The following is an 18,002-nucleotide window of genomic DNA, read 5'->3' on the forward strand; positions in this document are numbered from 1 at the left end:
ATAAAAAGGAGGAGGTTTGCTGTCAGTAGCAAAAACACTCTCCACAGCTGCAAAGAATTTCACTTGGGAACTACAATGAAACAAGGAAAGATATTTCCTGAGCAAGCTAAACCCCTGATTTCAGTTTCCTAGATCTGATGCATATTAATTACACTGCAAATCAGCTCAGCTCCTCCAGGGCAATGAGAATAGCTGCTTGTTGCCAGCTCAACCTCTGCTCATTGTTTGTAGGTGTAAAGATTTCCTCACAGCTCACTTGTCTCTGTTACCCAGCATGATGTGGCACTGTCCCTGGCAATGTCCCTGGCAGGGACATGGCACGGTCCTGACCTGCATTTCTGTCCTCCTCTCCCAGGCACTGGCAGTGTGCGAGATCAGCCAAGACCCCAGCCAGCACCCTGCCGAGAACTCCTAGCTGAAAAATACCCCAGGCTGGTCTAGAGCATGGACTCAGCACCCCATCACAGGAAGACGTCTCTGGTGGCAGACAGGCCAACAACATGGCCATCAATGTGTTTCTTCACAGGCAGTAGAGGGCACAGGCCCATGAGGGCTGTTGGAGGACTGTGAAGGTCTACTGCTTAGCCCTAGATCAGTCCCCTGCATTTGGCAATATTACAGCACCATCATCTAGACCACAGTATTTTGAAGACAAGCATGTCTTCCAATCATAACGATTCTATGTCCTCAAGTGAGGGGAAAGCCCATACAGAGGCACCAGTGGCTGGAAACCTGTGTGTCAGGCCCACACAAAGTAAGAAAAGAAAAGCCCATCAGTGTTCCCTGCAGTAAGGCTACAGACCTCCCCACACGGCCTGCCTGATTCAGCCAGGCCACCTCTTCTCCTGCCTTCTGAAGTTGCACCTAACCCGCCGCTGCACAGTCCTCAGCTGTCACCATCCAAGCAGACTTCCTCCAAGCACCCATGCTCTCTGTCCCATATCTCCCCCAAACCCAAGCAGAAAGCTCAGCCACACGATGCCAAAACAGGGGTGTGATTCAACAGCCCTCATCCTTCCCATCTGGGACTGAGGCACCACTCATTTGCACCAAGCTTATTTTGGTTAGCACTCCTGGGTACAAAACACCATGACTGACCTGAGACACGGTGCTACCATGAGGCAGCAAAAAGTCTTTGGCAGCGTGATCTCCCAGAAAGAGAGCTGGGTGGGAGGCAAGACAAGGCTGTATTTACTGAGCTTGACTGGAACAGAAGTAAAGAGGTGAAAGGGATGTACTCCAGTAAGCCACTCAAAGGAAAACACTGAGCTTCCCAGACCTTTCATTCTTCATAATTTCTCGCTCATGAGCTAGTTGGGAAGGTCTCTGTTCAGCAAGCAGCAGGGGTAGACTGCCACAAAAGCAACCAAGTATCTGGTGAGGAGAGGACAGGGAAAAACATTTGTGGATCAAGGCAGGAAATTTCTCCTCACAGGGATGTGGAGCTTGATATTAGATCTAACTACCAGTTTCTCTCGGAAAACCGGACTTTCATTAGGGCTGGGCACAACAGGCATGACCCAGGCTGATCAGCATCAGTAGAGCAGAGGAGGAGCTCTTCCAGCAAAGGGTCACATCCTTCATTGCAAATGATTCATCTTGCTGGGAGGGTTCAGCAGGTCAGAGGGGAGGAGGTCAGAGTGAAACAATAAAAGGATTTCCCAACTGGCTTACCAGATCCCTGCCAAACCCCACAGTGAGGGAGTGCAGGGTACCTTCCCGGACCTCCCAACATGAGTCAGCCCATTCTACCCCACCCCAGAGGAGCCAGCAGCCCCCTCAGACAGGACTCGTGCTCGTAGCAGTCAGATGCCCAGGCCACCTCAGCTCCACAGGCCTCCTCAAGCTGTTTAGGAACCAAAGCCCACTTCGGTCAACTCCTCCTACCCAAGGCCAGCAACAGCTCTTCCTTCGGTGGCCTCCTGTTAAACAGGGTCTCCTGAAACATGAGGTCTTTTGGCTGGGTGACCCTGCTGTATGTGACATACAATAGCCTATGTGGGGGAAACCATCTCTCTACGTTGTTTCCAAAGTTACTCTGTTTCCTAAGGTTAGCAAAGGTGCTAAAGGTTTCCTAGAATACCCTGAAATGACATATAGACTACAGAAACATCAAATAAACATCCAGGAAAACATAAGCTTAGCATCAGAGTGGAAGTACAGTGGCAGAGTGATCCCCTCTCTTCCACAGACAGCCCCAAGACTGTCAGGTGTCCAGCACAGGAGCTGAGCTCAGCTACAGAAAGATGTTCCAGGAGGCATGGGGGAAAACTTCCTATTTCGTATCATAATGGAGTGAACTAGGATCATCTTTAATCTCTCAAACAGGGCCTGGGCTGACTTGTTATCTTCAGTGGCTCTTGCAAAGCTCCTGTACCGGTGCATATAAGTCCCAAGTCTCCTTTCTAGGCCCTGCTTTCCTTTGCATATTTTCACCTACTTCTCCCAGCCACCTCAGTGCTTTAAACAAAAGAGCTCTCCCTTTACATCTTTCAGTTCTTGGATATTCTCTTTGGATTGCCTACTGCTGTCCTCCTCCTCTTACCTGTCAGTGAGCATCTCCCTCTCCTCTGCTACCAACCTCACGACTACCTGTACGCTCATCTATTCATCCCACAGTGTTTTTGTGCCGTTTGCATATGATAAATCCTGCTGCTGTCATGTACTGTTTAACTCCAGGAAGTGTGACCAGCTTGTCTGAGACACATTACAAAAGGTAGAATTTAAAAAAATGTACTCATCCAGAACCACAGCTGTACGAAAAGGCCATCTCCTCACTTGTGTGCTGAGGAAAGAGCTCATCCGATGTGGTGACAGCAGAGGCCTGCAGTGTGCGTGGGTGAGAGCCCTGGGAAGGACTAGAACATGTGTGATGCAGGAGGAGGAGGGTAAAAGCGGGAGATGGGTATTGGCATATGTCAGTGAGGAAGAGGTGGTTTGGCTTTCTGCAGAGCGTAGGAAGAAAATCATTCCTTGTGTGCGTGTGCATGTGTTGCAAGACTAGCATTGCAGAATAAAGAGACGGTCTGCCTAGGGAGCTAAACTGGCTGCTCTTTGAGCGTTTTAATAGCCTGTCTTTTTTCTTTCCAAAGCTCCTGTCACCAGGAGCTCTCTGACTCCAGATGTAAGACAGAGTGTGAAGCATCCAAAATCATTTTTGAGTGCTCTATTGCCAACATCTGCCCAAGGCCTCCAGAAGCAGTAGGCACCAGGCCTCAAGCTGTGCTTGGCTGCTTGTGTCTAAGCTTAACTCCCAGCTTTTCAAAGGCTTTAGTTTGCACTTCTGCTCCCTTGCAAATATCCTTTGTCCTTTTCCTTCCCTAGCACAACTTGGTCTCTACCTAGTTAAACAGGAGCTTAAGGCAATGATACCCAGCCCCTTGACTGCAGTTTAAAACCTCATATAGAAACATGGTAAAGCAGCTTGCCAAGCAGCCTCTTCTCTGGGGCAAGGGAAAAGGTGCACAGTAGCATAAGGTGATCCAACATGTGATCCAGCGGGCTTGATCCCAGAAGGAACTGCCACTCAGCCCTCTTCTGCCTGGACTAGTGCTGATGAGACCAGACACGAAGCTACTCAGCCAGCAGAATAACCCAAAACTAAAAAAGGCTTCATTTTTAGGCAGCTGCATTCCTCCATGCCACTGTGGGATCACACAAATACCAGCAAGAACACTTCAGAGAGGGTGGGACTACACAGCCAGGGCCAAGGCAGAATGGCAGCCACCACTACTCAGGTTGGTCTGAACTGCCCTGAAACAACATCCTGCAAAAAGCATTAGATGAACAGCAGTCAAGAAAGGAACCATCATCTCCCAAATGACCTCTGCAATTTTTTGCAGTTCCATCAATTCCTGCTTTATGAGAATGGGCTGAATTAGCTGGAAGTACAAGCCTTTACTTCTGGCAGAGAAAGACGACACAAGCTCTACAGTCATTTGCATCCAGCCTTAGTCGAAAAAAAACATGTGGTCCATATAGCTGCTCTGTTAATAAAACTAGAAAGGTTATTACTCCCTTCCTTCTGGCACATAATAGTGGCACATCCTTCACCTCAAAGTGTTCGTTTTCCTGCTTCCCCAAATGACCATCCTGAGTAGAGCCTTATATGTTCCCTATTTAAGCCAAGAGGATAGTGGTGAAGAAGGATCAGCAGTGAGCAAATAAGATGCCTGCTCTGTGGTCCTAAGGGGTGGAATATTCTCCACCACATGCATTCTGAGTCAGAAGGTATAGTGCTACTCAGACCCCCTTTCCCTCCATGCATTGGTTTGGTTATTTAAAGAGTTAGCAAAGTGGATACCTGCAGATAATCTATCAAAAAAAGTAAAAAAGTAAAACCACGGAAGTAGAAAGATGGGAAGAAAAGGAGGGAGCAAGAGAATGTAGCAGATCAGGCTGAATGGAAACAGATCGGAAAGTCCAGATAAGCCCTCCTGACTCCTCTGTGTTGCCAGGTTGGGGTTGATGCTCTCCTGGCTCCTCTGTACTGCAGCCGTCAGGAAACCACAAAGTAGAGAAGACTAGCTACAGTCAGCCTGGCAGGCAGCAAGGACCAAACTGTATGTTCATAGGCTTAACCCACCAATACTGCCTTCCCTGTTGTAGCCCTTTCTGTCCCTCTGGTGAATGGTTTTACCATCTTTGTTCCCATCTCCTTGCAGTACCTGAAATACTCATTCAGCCCAGCAAACTAAACCAGGTCCACGCATCATAGAAAACTTTCAGTTTATATGCATAAGTGTAGAATTAGAAGAAAGCCTACTGAGGTAAGCAGAACCATGGGGCTGGTGTGCAGGAAGGACACCTAACATCATGCAGGAAGACAGCAGGCAGGTCAGACTGAGTCGATGCTCCTGAAGCAGGGAATCACCTTTTGCAAAAGGCAAGAACACAGTGCTGATGAGCCTGTACTCTCTCCTGACCTGCACTCCTCTCCTTAGCAGCCTGTCACTAGGGAGATTAACAACTAGCTGCTTTCTTCAGTTCAAAGCAATCCTGAAAAAAAAGAGCTGGAGCAAGAGGCTGGCAAAGGAGATTTGACTCCTCCCCAAAACGCACTCAAAGGGGAAAAAAATATTCCACATAAAAGGCAAGGACTGGGAAAAAAGATAACTGAGATCAGCACCTAAGCAATACATGAGGGGAAACGGCTGTTTTCCCTCCTTCCTTTCCACCAAGGAAATTTCAATGGGAGGAAGACAAATAATGAAAAAAGCCATCAAAGCAAGCTGGTGATTCATTAAAATAAAAAATACATTATGCATTGAGAGCAGTCAATTAGGAGATGCAAACTGCACACTGTCCTGTCACCCCAGGGGAAGCACAAGCGAGGCGAGTGGGAGGAAAGGACAAGTAGAAAAGGAAAGATTTACAGACATAAACAAAACCCAGATATGACCCCAAGCTGAGTAGCTTGTAGGAAGGAGCAGCCATCACTAACCCACACGGAGTAGCTGGGAGCAGACTTGTGTCTCTGGATTACTACGCAGAGAGTGAACATACCTACTCTCCAGACACAAAGTGGTGTCAACTGCAGCATTACCCTTTGAAAAAAGTGGGATATTGGTGCCTAATGACAAAAGAAAGTACCCACCACCAGATTCCCAGAGCAGAAGGCAAACTCTGGGAACAATCAGAAGCAAGTCCTTTTCTTCCCTCGGCTCAGTGCAAGTTGCGTGCAGTGAGTGAGAGCACAAATTGTTCCCAGTCCCCTCCAGCACACCCACAGCCCTCTCCTGGGGTATGCCCCCTTCTTCCTCTCCCCAGATCATACATGGAACCACTGCAGGACCAGTGTGAGCATGAACAAGCCTGCTGAGCCCAATCCTGACAAGCCTCCCCTTCTTGCTTTCTAAGATCTGACAAATACACCACTCCAAAAAGAGATCATCTGGATCATCCTCCTGAGCCTGCCCCTCTGCCTGGGCTCTGGCACCTCATTAGGATTCTGCATGACACTTTTCAAAGCCTGCATCCCTCATTGAGATGCTGACAGACAACCAGAGAACACAAAATGCTCCCTGCCCTGCGAAGGGGCATTCTAGCCTGTGATTTCTGCTACGACTCAATCAGCATCCACTTTAATGAGGCCATCTACTATCGCTGAGGCCCCGGTGACTGATGTCTGAGCTTCTACCTCAGCCTCCAATTGCTCAGCCCCTCCTCTTCTTTTCTCAGCTGCAGACTTCCTCAGTTGACAAAATGAGACAATGAGCAAGACTTGCAGGACAAAGTGCACCAAATTCCCAGTACTGCAGCTTCTAGCAAATCTTTGTCAGCTGAAAATCAGTTTAACAGCTAAAAGGAAGCATGTTTAGCTGACAGGATTTGGGAATACATCATGAAGGTTCATGGTATCTTAACAATCTCCTGGGCTTTGTAAGAGATGCTTTTGTACAGGGTAATTTGGGTCACTTTTGATCAGCCAGTGTCTCTGGCATGCTGCCACAATTCCTATTACACATACACTATCTGAGCTGCACCGCTCTTTTGTCCAGTCTCCTACATCCTTTTCTCTCTTAATGCTTCCGTCAGTCCTGGCCTTTCCTCATCAGGAAGGACTGAATTGCTTTCTAATGAAACTACAAGGCAGCTGAACCAAGCCCACTGAGGCATGCAGGACTTTACCGTTGTGTAGCTCTATGCCCTCCTTGCACAATATTGCATGCAGGTAAAGGAACTGCACATCTTAGAACTTCCTGGGTGTAGTCCAGCTCCTAGCAGAGCTGAGAAGGGTTATATTACACCCTTAGGAGTCAATCACCTCCCCTAGCTTTCCCAGGCCATTCCATTTGTTTTGCTTCCTAGTCCCATTTACAACATTCTTCAGAAACGAGGATGCAAAAAATGAGTTTCATGGCAAGAATGAAGATTCTGGAAAACAGCTTTTCCTAATCTTTTATGATTAGTGATGTTTCCTCACCTTTTTCTTCTCCCAGGCTTCCTGTTTGGTTTCAGTTTGCAGCTAAAATACAAATCCATTTAGTGCATAGTAATATGCATCATAGCAATTATGCATGACAAATGATTATAACACTGCTAAGGACAAAACTCTAATCATACTTTTCCTCTGGGTTTCCAAACTGTTTTCTGAACAGAAAGCAGAGAGGAGCTGTACCACATCCTTTAGAGAACAAGGATACTGCATAAACTGTATCTTTGTAATAAATGAATTAACAGCATAACTTCCTAGTCCGCTCTACAGAAAAGGCACAACCAGTATTTAGAAACTGAGAAAATAATGAAAGCAGGAAGACTCACCTCCCCCTTCTTTACAGTCATGGACTGCCGACGAGGAGTGATCTCCTCATTGATGCTGGAGAGGAAGTTCTGCGAGATCCGCAGAGCATCCTGCAGGAGTGGATGATCAGGGTGGCTCACTGGAGTGTGCTTGAGCAAATCCTGACACCAGGAACACAAAGAAAGAACAGAACCATAAGCAGCAGTGAAAAGGAGAAGGGTCTGAGGGCCCCTAACTACAGCTGTAGGACAAGATGCTCCAGCTTCTTACGGATTAAAGCAAGGCTTTATCTCTAGAGAAAGAGGATAATACTCCGCACTTCTTGGTAACACCACGAAAGAGGTAACAGGGTCCTACCTATGGACTCCCTCGCCTTACTGTAACGGGAAGATGCTCGTATGCAGCATGACAGGTTTAGTTTTGCAGTTCTGCAGCTCCAAGGAAAATCTGAAGGGCAAAGAAAATAGGAAAGGGGCCTAAAGTTTGAAAACTACCCTTCAGATACTTACATGCAGGACAAGCGTGCTGCGAGTCACGCGATCCACTGGCTTGTATAATAGAGCTGTGGAAAAAAAATAGCAGCAGGAACATAAGGAAGAGGTACCTAAATACAGCCCCTACAGAGCAACTTGTCCAATGCAACTGAATGTACAGGCATAGGTTTATTAACCAGTGAGCTACTGGAAAATTCCATTCTCTAAGGTTAATGTGCTGCACAGCCAATAAAACACACACGAACACACAAAGGAAATATGCTCCACAGCAAACAGATGCCCACTTGTGAGCACACCCTGCCAGATAGCGGATGAGCAGCACACAAGGTAGCACAGAACTGCACACAGCATGGCACACTTTTGACAATTCCCTGGCAACCTGCCCGGTCCCACAGGTCAGAATCAGGCTTTGCACTCTTAAAGTTGCCAAGGAGGCCCCTGAAAGGTTGGCAGCACACCCCTCCTTCTGGAGTTCAGCATGACATGTTGAGTGCTTCCAAATCCTGGTAATAGGTCAAAACAGGAAGGGGATCGGCTTTATATTAATGAGTATGGAAGCTTCCTGTAACATGGGTTGTCTTCTACTTATGTGCATAAAGACAAGCACCATGGAACCTGATGTTGACCAGGCTCTTTAGATGCTACCGCAGGGCAAAAACCATGCAACAATAATTGCTAGGATTGCGTTTGTGTTATCACTGGGTAGCAGGTGTTCTCTTAAAATCACAGCAGTCCTTTGGTTGGCCTGGTTTTGCCCAAAGGGGCAGACGAGTTTTAAGCTGGGCAGGGGCTTTCCCATGGATGCATGCAGCTTACTATGCATGAGCTCTGCTACTTAGCAAAAGGGAACTGATTTCCCAAGTAGAGCTAGCAGAGACTCCACAACCTTCCAGCACTTAAAAAGAAAAATGGAGAGCGGAGGTTTGGCAACAGCCTCCACAGTCCTGACAAACCAGTCTCCTCTGCATGGATCACTCACTTTCCAAGGAATTTTTCGTCGTCTGATCTTTAGATTCCTTTGTGCTTCTAGCCTTTAGATTCTAAAAGAAAAAGAAAACCCATGTAGCAGATGGTCAATCACCTTGAAATATCACATGGGAATGTACGAGACTATCTGCTCCTCCAAGGGAGGGCCTAAGTGTGAATGGAGGACAATCCTATCACAGTTCAAGTCAGCGAAGGAAAAAACATGCTTTCCTTCTTAGTAAATCCACCATTGCCATATCACAGGCACCCACACATCTAAAATATTGAGCAAGTTTCTTAGGAGTGCATGACAATAGAGATGCAGCAAAGCAGGGAATCACCTATAGTGACAGGGATGGTGGAGTTTTTAAATCACCTGCAGGGGAAAGACATGTCCATAAGGATGTAGCCATTGTCACAGCATGTGTACACCACCAATGAAGTACAGGATTGGGATTCAGTACCTCCAGGTTGTATTACCTTATACCTGTACTCAGAGCTGAGTGACCTCGGACAAGTCAGCTCTCTTTCATGGCAGAAAAGGAATAATGCCTGTGCCTCTCTCCTCTTTGCATATGGGCTGTGAAACTACATGCATTAGTGTGCTGAGGTCTGACATCATCACCAAGACACAAATGCAAAAGCATCATCACCATCATTCCAAATACAGTAGATAACAGTACGATTTCAGAATTATCCTTAAGAAAACAGGAAAACCAAGGGATCACATTTGCACAGAGCCCAGGACCCTGAGGCTTTTCTCTCTGTTCTGTCTTCTAGGGACTACCATAATACTATCTATACATATTACTATTAATAAACGGGAATGTCCATGAAATGCATTTTAGTACTGAAAGAAAAGGAAGCACAGGGGAAGCTGCTTTACTAATGAGTTGACACCACTAGAGCACAGAAGCGCTCAGGCAAAGGACCAGAACCTGATGGAAATCCTCAGGAAAGTAGTGAACAGATGACATTTGCACTCTGATGAGTAGTACAGCAGGTCCCAAAAGGCAAGCCTTGCTTCCCTCATTTCACAGAGGGAACATGTTTTATTTTACCTCTTTATCATAAAAATCTCAAGGGACATGCAATATTGAATGTACCCAGGAGTTTATTCAGAGCAATAAACGCCCCTAGTATTATTCAACTCTGATTATTTATCTGCTTGTTTTTAAGGACATACATATGAAGTTAATATTCTCTTGGCAACTGAGTTCTTCAAGATATAATCACCACAATAGAAAGAGTCAATGAGACCATACACTGCAGGCAAAACTGGTGGTCTGGAAAGCCTGAAAAAGTATTCAAAATACTTTGACACAAGGTACTCCTCTTAAAGAGAGGAAATCACAGCAGCCCAATTAATAATATCATAAGATTATGGTTGACCCACTTGCCTTTTTAGACAGAGAGCTACCCTCTCCTCCTCTCCACACCAGTGAAGCCTGCAATTTCACTGACAGCCATAATGCAAGTCATTAAGGATGGCTTTTTACACTGCAGTCAGCATCATCATTAGCAAGAGAAATACTTGAGAAACTCAAGTACAGCTTTCCCTTCTAGAAAAGCATGAAGGTGGCACAGAGCTGAGAAGTCCACAGCAATGCCAGTTTTTACAAGATTCCCTGGGTGGGGACAGCACACGAAGGCTGTCTACGTGATAACCTCTATTAGCCCAAAGTATAAGTTGCTGTAGGAACACGAGCTGAAGCAGTGAGTCTACGGGAGCTCACAACTCCTCCAGAAGTCAGGGCTGCAAAGATACTCGGAAGATAGGCAGGAGTGACATTGCAGGGTATTACTCAGATCCAGACGGCTCGTGTGTGTCTGAATACCATGACATTACCTCAGAGATTTCAGCAAACTGAGCATTGGCTTGGCAGCATTTCTCTGCTGTCTCCATAGCAACTTCATAGTTATCCACAAAGGCCCGGTACACTCCCAGCTGGCTGGCCTGCAGGAACCAAAACAAAATAAAATAAATGCTGGGGAAGACGACAGTTTGGGATGGCCAGTTTCAACGTCTAATGATCAGGTCATGTTCCTTCAGGCCAAAGAATCTCAGGGAATGCTGAGCAGGCCCAGAAAGATATCTCTGACCTGTCAGCTTTACGTAACCAACACAGGTACTCCCATGCACCCAGTTCCATGTACGCTGAACAAGTTCACTTGTGAAGGATGTGGCAGCCTGCAAGAATGAGACATCCTTATTACTCCCATCTATTTTTCCCTTCTGAACTGCCAGATTAGTATCTATTAATATTTTAGCTCATTGATGTAACTGGAGCTGCTGGCTATTTGCCACAAAATATGAATCAGACAGAAATGATTCAGCCCAACAGCATAAATGTGACCCCAGTAAGCTACTTGTTGGCTTTTGCATGATGGACACACTAAATCAAACCCAGACATTAACCCATATCTGCATTAGTGAACATCACTATAAGGGCAGCAGAGTGCTGGAAATACACAAGAGATCCAGAGCACAATCTGTTTGGAAGCTGGTGACTGCAGCACTAGGGGACAGAAAATGGCAGTATTTCCAGCCGAAGGAATATGCAATTGGTCCAGAAGAAGATGGAGCAGGTCTCAGAGTGCAGTAATAAGCCACTATCATCACTGAGTCTTAGCACTGATCCCATTTACTGACTTAGGAATTGCAGCCATATTCATGCCAGAGAACATAAGATCCAGCTCGGGAAATCCTTGGGTAGCTTCCAAGCTTGTCTGGATTGCAGAGCTGGTTTTGTGTTGCAGAGCTACACAGGCTGTGCTGTAAATACCTCAGCAGCTTGAACATGCTTGCAAGTGCATGGTCAGTAGTGAGCCAACAGGTGGAGTGCTGTAAAAGGCTCCATTAAAGAGAAGTTTGTTACCAGAAGAGCTTGCACTTACCTTACTATTTCTGCAATGTCCCTGACATTTCTGCCCAAGATGTGCAACAGGCAGAGCAGTTAACTTTCCCACAGACAGTGCTCTTTTCCTTTCCTGCTCTCTCATAATCATTGTGTTCCCCTATGGAGCTTTGTACAAGAGACGATGGAAGAGAAAGCCACTCAGGAGAACACTCCCTGCACAAATTTCTTTAGCTAATAGAGGCTAAGAAAGAGTGAGCTATTTCCTAGTGCACATTTTACTGAAAGATTAGGAACCAGTCTCAGCCCTCATACAAAATAACATGGTTATGACTGAAGCTGAAGGAAATTGCACTCACTTATGCCAGGGATGACCTAGCCCCGCCAGTGTGGAGAGAATAAAATCTGTATTTGCTGCTGGGGCACAATTCTGTGAAGAAGCTGCTGTCAGAATTACTGATCATTTGCAGGGTTTATGACATTTTGGTTTGGATAATGCCAGCTAACATGGCAGAGCTTTAAAGGTTCTCCATTCATGTGTGGCTCTTTCACCTCCTGCTATTCCTGAACAGTCTTTCTAAGCTTTTGCTTTCCTCCACTAAATATGCCATCATGAAAACATCTTTTTCATTAAAAACTGAGCTTCCAATCAAAGTAATGATGCTCACCCAAAGTTTTCATGCTGGTTCAAGTTTTCTCTTTTCCAATTAAAAAGAACACACTGAAAATTAAAAAAGCTTTGGTAGAAATAATTGGCTTTTGGTTAAATTTTTTTCCATTCCTGAAAAATATCAGTGATAATATTTGCTAAATATTTTGTAAATTCTAAAAACAGTTCTAAAGTGTTTCCCTTCTAATTATAAAAAATACGTACAAAATATTCCCAAAAAACAAGAAGCATATTTCACTCCCACATGCCTAGTGTCTTTTTTTCTTTTCCTTAGTTTCAACAGGAAAAAGGTGGAATAACAGTCACTGATGTTGCAAACGGATCATACTTTGTACCAGACCACATAAAGTTCTAAAACTCCTTGCATGCACTATCTATAACTTCAATCTATAGTGCTTTGTTTTATATGATATTAAAGAAAATTAAGGTCCCCAGGGACCTCAAGATAATAACAAGGATTCCAGTGTTTATCATCACATTACATGACATGACCACAAGCAAACAATCTGCTACAAAAGATTTGATGTACATCCGGTATAGATGTCCTGTAATGCCCGATGTTCTTGCCGTCTCCCTCATCTAGCTGCTTCCCATTGCCTGCTAAGAATTATTAGCTTTATCACATCCAGCAAAGAGCATGCAATTCCCACTGATACTGTACCAAACCATCAGAAACTGAAACTGCTAAGCTACCTCAAAGCTTCCTGCACTAGGGCAATTTGCTCCCTTGCTTCCAATACTAATCCAACAAAATCAACAATTCTGTCGCAAATGCAGAAAAATCAGAGGAACATAAAAATAGAGGGCCAGAAGGGCTTAACTCCTGCACCTGTGACCACCACCAGCAAGAAATGGTCTTAAACAAAGGTCTAAGTAGCTGTACGCCGAGTCAAAGCTTACTCAACAGCCAGCAGTGGTAAAGAATATATTCAGGTCTTCTTCAGTTAGTGCTGTCTTCATTGCTGTGCTACACTTTCAATGCAGTTTGTCAGGCTTCCACTTTCAGCAGCCTTCTGTGCCTTTGCTTCAGCAACTAGCAGCAGGTGGTTTTGTCTTTTTAAACCAGTTGCTCAAATTGTATACCATGAACTACTTACCAAGGCATCAACTTGATCCCTTCTGGCTAAAACATGCTGGCAGTGAAAAGCAGATTCCCATATTTTGATCTTGAGCTGCTGGCATGCATGGAAAACATTGTCTTCCAGGCCCATCTCCCTCTGCTCCATAGGGGATGGGGCTGGTGCTGGGCTACACAGCTGCTAACAATTGAGTGACCCTGGTAAAGCACACTTCCCATCCAATAAACCCCTCACTGGAATGTCACTCCTACTCTGAGAATCAGAGGCACCTCAGGAATGCAGAGATTCTTTACTTTTCTAAAAAGGAAAAAACAGCTCCTTTAATCCTTTGCTCTCTGCACATGCTAGGGGAGAGGCTAAAGGGGCCAAAGGAATCTCCTAGAATGCAAACAATTTGTCATCTGGCTCAGAAACTCCGCAATTTTACTTCAGCCTGAGGAATATGCTGTGTATTTCTTTGTCCTGTTCCGCACTCAGAGAATTTTGTTGAGGTTGCTTAGAGGCTTCTCAGCAGCAGGTCGACTGCATCAGCATAGCAGCAAGAGGAATATAAAGGCCAGGATGGTGATAGAAAAGCAAAGACAAAGGTGATGACCATAAAAGAGAAAATCAGCACAAGATACAGCAAAGCACCACAAAGAGAAGTAAGTATGTGTGAGGGAGTTCAGCAATAACGAGAAACACTTAGCTGTTGGTGTTTAAAAGTGTGCTTTTTAACACTGCCATTCTCCCATTTTCCTCTAAAGCAAATGGTTTGATGATACTGCAGACACCCTGGAGATTCAACATTTCTGTGAAATTGTATTCGTATCAGTAGCATAGCTTGCTGGAGTCTTTAACTAAAGGCAATGAAACAGCCACTTTTGCTATAGGCCCTTCACTGCAGTGGCAAAGCTAGAAGCCTCTCCTCTAACCCAGCTATAGGCTTTCATGCCTTCGGTCTATGCAGAGTCACCAAAGGGAATCATACCAGCACCTGTGAGAGGAATGAGAGATAACAGAAACTTCGGTGATGGTAGCTGACTCACCAGCTTTTGGAAAAGGTCTCCTACACGTTGCTGGTGACTCCACTGCTGCACTCGGGGAAAGAGCCCATCGTAGAATTCTTTGTGGATCTCATAGAGCTCAGGCACTTTGAAGAATATTGTCTCAATCTGCTGACTAGTCAGCACAGGCTGAGAGGTGGTGGCAGCTGCTTTCAAAGGCTTCATAGGCTGAAATGAGGAAAGAAGGAAATCGTTATCATGCAAACTAAGTACATTCACCCCTGCCACTTTACAACACATCCCTCCAGAGAGTTGTTTTTCATCCTATTAATAAGTGATATTTGCATTCACACAACTCCTGAAAGCTAGACATTAACAAGTTCTCTCATGGGTATCAGCCACCCCAGTAGGTGGATTTTCCCAGGATATTAATGGTGCAATTAAAATCCCTTTGCACTCTACTTCCTTAATCTCTGTCCAACTGTACAGCAACTTGTCTAATAATTAGCACAGGATACTGAAAGACAGGGTTCCTGGATACTACCACACTAATAACTCCCTGACTGTGCCATATCCAGTTCTTTCTTTAAGCCTCTCTTTCTCTACTGGAGAAGAGGAGTAACAGGTACCATTTGCACCCGGCAACTTGTAACCCATGGTATGAGAAGTTCTGGGAAACTTTGGATGGAAGCAGCAGTGAAAATTCAAGTACACCAGTGTTTGAAGTGGTATCTGCCACCAGCGCTTACCAGCAGCAGAGCCTCCAGGTGGCTCAGGTAGGTCTCCTCACTGGCTAGGATTCCTGACAGGACCCATTTTCTCATCTCCAGGCCTTTCTCCAGGTCTGGCTCACTCTACAAAGAAGTTGTAAAGGAGAAAAAAAGAAAAAGAAAATAGAAAAAAAAAAAAAAAAAGGGAAAAAAAGGGGGGGATGGGGAAGAGAGAAAAAAACAAGAATGAGGATGGAGAGTAAAAGATATCATTAAGCTGACCACAGCATACTTGATTTTTTGTTTACTTTCAGAATGAAAAAAACAATCAAACAAAACCCCCACCTGTGCTCAGTGTCCTGTTTCTAGAAACACAAACGTAAAACATTAAAGAAATTTTTATTTACCAGCAACTGATGTCACTCAGATTATTTACAGGTGTTAGCTTTAGTCATCCAACTTTGGTGACTCAATAAGGTGCCCGGACTTCTTCACAAAATTAAAAACACAGAACTTAAAAACTCAGAATTCATCCTTCTAAACAAATCTCAGGGACCCTTGGTTATATGCAATTCACTCCCTGCTCCCACAAGAGTTGTCTACGGTCTTACTCCAAAGCCATGTTTCTCTATGCAGACAGGATCACCTTCCCTGGATCTACGCAGATGCGCATGAATATACAGCAGTTACAGCCTGAGATTGCTGTTAAGATGGCTGTTCTTTCTCCCACTCTCTACTATTCACTAAATTATTTTTCAGTGCCAACTTGCACAATGTCTATTTTTAGTTAGAGGATGGAATAATCAGCACCGCTTGGAATGCACATGCTGATTTTCTTATTGGGATTCCATGAAGGAGTTCTTAACCAAAACAACTGAAAAAAGAGAGCAAAAAAAAATAAATACATTCACAGGCAAATGTACACATCAAGGGAAAACTAACATAAAGTATTAAGAGAAGCAGTAATCCCCTCTGTTGAATTTTAATTATCCTTCCTCTCAAAACTGTTACCTGAAAAATGTTTAACCTGATAAAGTGGAATTGAGTATTTCCATAAACTCTGAAAAAAATGAGGCTGAACAATGAAGGTTATATATAATGAGAAACACCTCCCTTTTACAGAATCTTATTTGCAGTTCTTTTTACTTCTGTCATTCACAGAAATGGCAACCTTTTTATGTTGTTAAATGTCAGAGTCAGTAGCTGGATCTGAAAGGGTAGATACTTTTCAAGCCCTTTGGGTAGGTTGTTTGGGGCTCCATTCTACTCTTCTCAATATCCAGAGGAATCTTCAGCAAATGATTTCAGCAGCAGGAAGATCAGGAAACAGCAGTATGCTGAACTCTACTGACGGAACGTACAGCCCTATAGCCAGCAAAAAGAGCTCCATTTAGTTTAGGGTCCTATGCTTGGAACCCTGCAGTTGTATATATGAGGTTCATTATGGAGAAAAGTTATCTTGGCTATAGCTAAGCTTACAGTAACTATCATATTCTGAGTGTGACTTTGAGCCTACGCACCACACAAAGAAAGAAACGGATCCTCACGCTCCCAGATATTTCTGGATTCAGTCTCATCAATAACCATCCTGATTTTTGAACACTTTCATTAAATTTCACAAGCTATTTTCTAGGCTAAAAGACCTTGCAGCAACTACTTTATAAAAATTTTGTGAAGTGTCAAATATCAGCATCACCTCTTAAATAAAAAAGTGGCAGACAGAAGCTGTTCTAAGGAAATGAGTAAAATTTACACATGCATCAGGTACTACACGGAAAGAAGAACTTGTCTTTACATCCCACCCTTCAGTGAGGTTCAGTAAGAACCACAGTGCCTTTTAAAATCTTGAAAGGGCATCTCAAAGAAGCTAGGCATTTGTAATTCAGCAGTCATGTTCAGAAGATTTCAGAAAAACACCAGTGACAAACTACATGGTAAAATACATGCCTGAACAGATTCTGTGCATCTACAGAGCATCCGTATGACTGCCTGTTACAGCTGAAACAGAAATGTGCAACAACGTATCACCATTCCTTATGATTTCTGTACCAGTACTGCCTGGATGTCCACCTCATGGACCATTTTGTAAGGCACGGTAGGTACACATAATCAAGACAGACACCCTCAAGATGTTTAACAAAGACTGCCTTCATCCAAAGACGCAGGGATGTAGCAGCCCTGGTGCAAGAAACACACAATAACCCTTGGTTTCCAAAGTTTTCTTACAACACTTACAAAAGAAAAACGCAGCTTCACAAAGAAGCATTGAGAAAAACTAACAGTGCTCCAAAGTCCCCACTGCTGAGGATGAGGTAACTGGTCAATATTGACACAGCACTATAATTATCTTTAGCAGGTTCTCTTGGAGGAGGTGAGGATTTAAAAACCAGCTGGGTACGTTTGTAACATCTGTAAAGAGCAGCATACAATGACAAGTTATTTAAATGATTCAAACTTCCCCATCACGACAGCGACAAAACAGTTTTCCTTACAGCACTAAGAACAGTTTTCCTCTTCACAAATAAAAAGCTTTAATTTACAAGCCAGCTCTTGCTGGGCACCGTCAGCTGACAGAGACAGCATTTTCTGCCTGAATGTTAATTTCCTCTCTTTAAAAAAGATGTTCTTTCAGAGAGACAAACATCTCCCAGGACACTATAGAGGCCTTCCTTCCTGGCCATTACCACAAGGTCACTTTGCAAAGTCCATGGTATTGTCCTAAACCTTTTTAATAGGACAGGGCCTGACTGCTTTAAGCTATACAGTACAGCCATTGCTGAAGAAACCCTCAGGAGAGTTTATCCAACAATCACATAGCACATTACAAGGTTTCCAATGCAGTACCTCAAATTTACATACAGATTCCTTATATGTGAAAAGACGATCTCCTGCTGCTCCTGCTGCGTCAGGGATCAATACGACACCGTGGTGCTGCTGTCTGCATTGTGCTGCCACTCCGTATTTCCTCCTGAGAGCCAGTGCTCCGACAAGAGTTT

The 18,002-nt window shown here is 44.4% G+C and overlaps 1 protein-coding gene across 4 annotated transcripts in view; it reads right to left on the reverse strand.

Moving 5' to 3' along the window:
- The window catches only part of BCR (breakpoint cluster region), a 94,436-nt gene that overhangs the window by 22,842 nt on the left and 53,592 nt on the right, over nt 1-18,002 (reverse strand). For 3 of the 4 annotated variants that reach the window (XM_009700808.1, XM_009700807.1, XM_009700809.1), the window contains 6 exons: nt 15,046-15,150; nt 14,339-14,524; nt 10,553-10,660; nt 8,717-8,777; nt 7,753-7,805; nt 7,264-7,404 (listed from right to left, as the gene is read on the reverse strand). In XM_009700808.1, coding sequence (XP_009699110.1) covers nt 7,264-7,404; nt 7,753-7,805; nt 8,717-8,777; nt 10,553-10,660; nt 14,339-14,524; nt 15,046-15,150 — 654 coding nt within the window. The remainder of the gene's footprint in view (nt 1-7,263; nt 7,405-7,752; nt 7,806-8,716; nt 8,778-10,552; nt 10,661-14,338; nt 14,525-15,045; nt 15,151-18,002) is intronic. The other variant, XM_009700810.1, reaches the window with a different exon arrangement.

The sequence above is a fragment of the Cariama cristata genome, unplaced genomic scaffold (assembly GCF_000690535.1).
Source record: "Cariama cristata isolate BGI_N322 unplaced genomic scaffold, ASM69053v1 scaffold14725, whole genome shotgun sequence".
In the NCBI taxonomy this organism is placed as follows: Eukaryota; Metazoa; Chordata; class Aves; order Cariamiformes; family Cariamidae; genus Cariama; species Cariama cristata.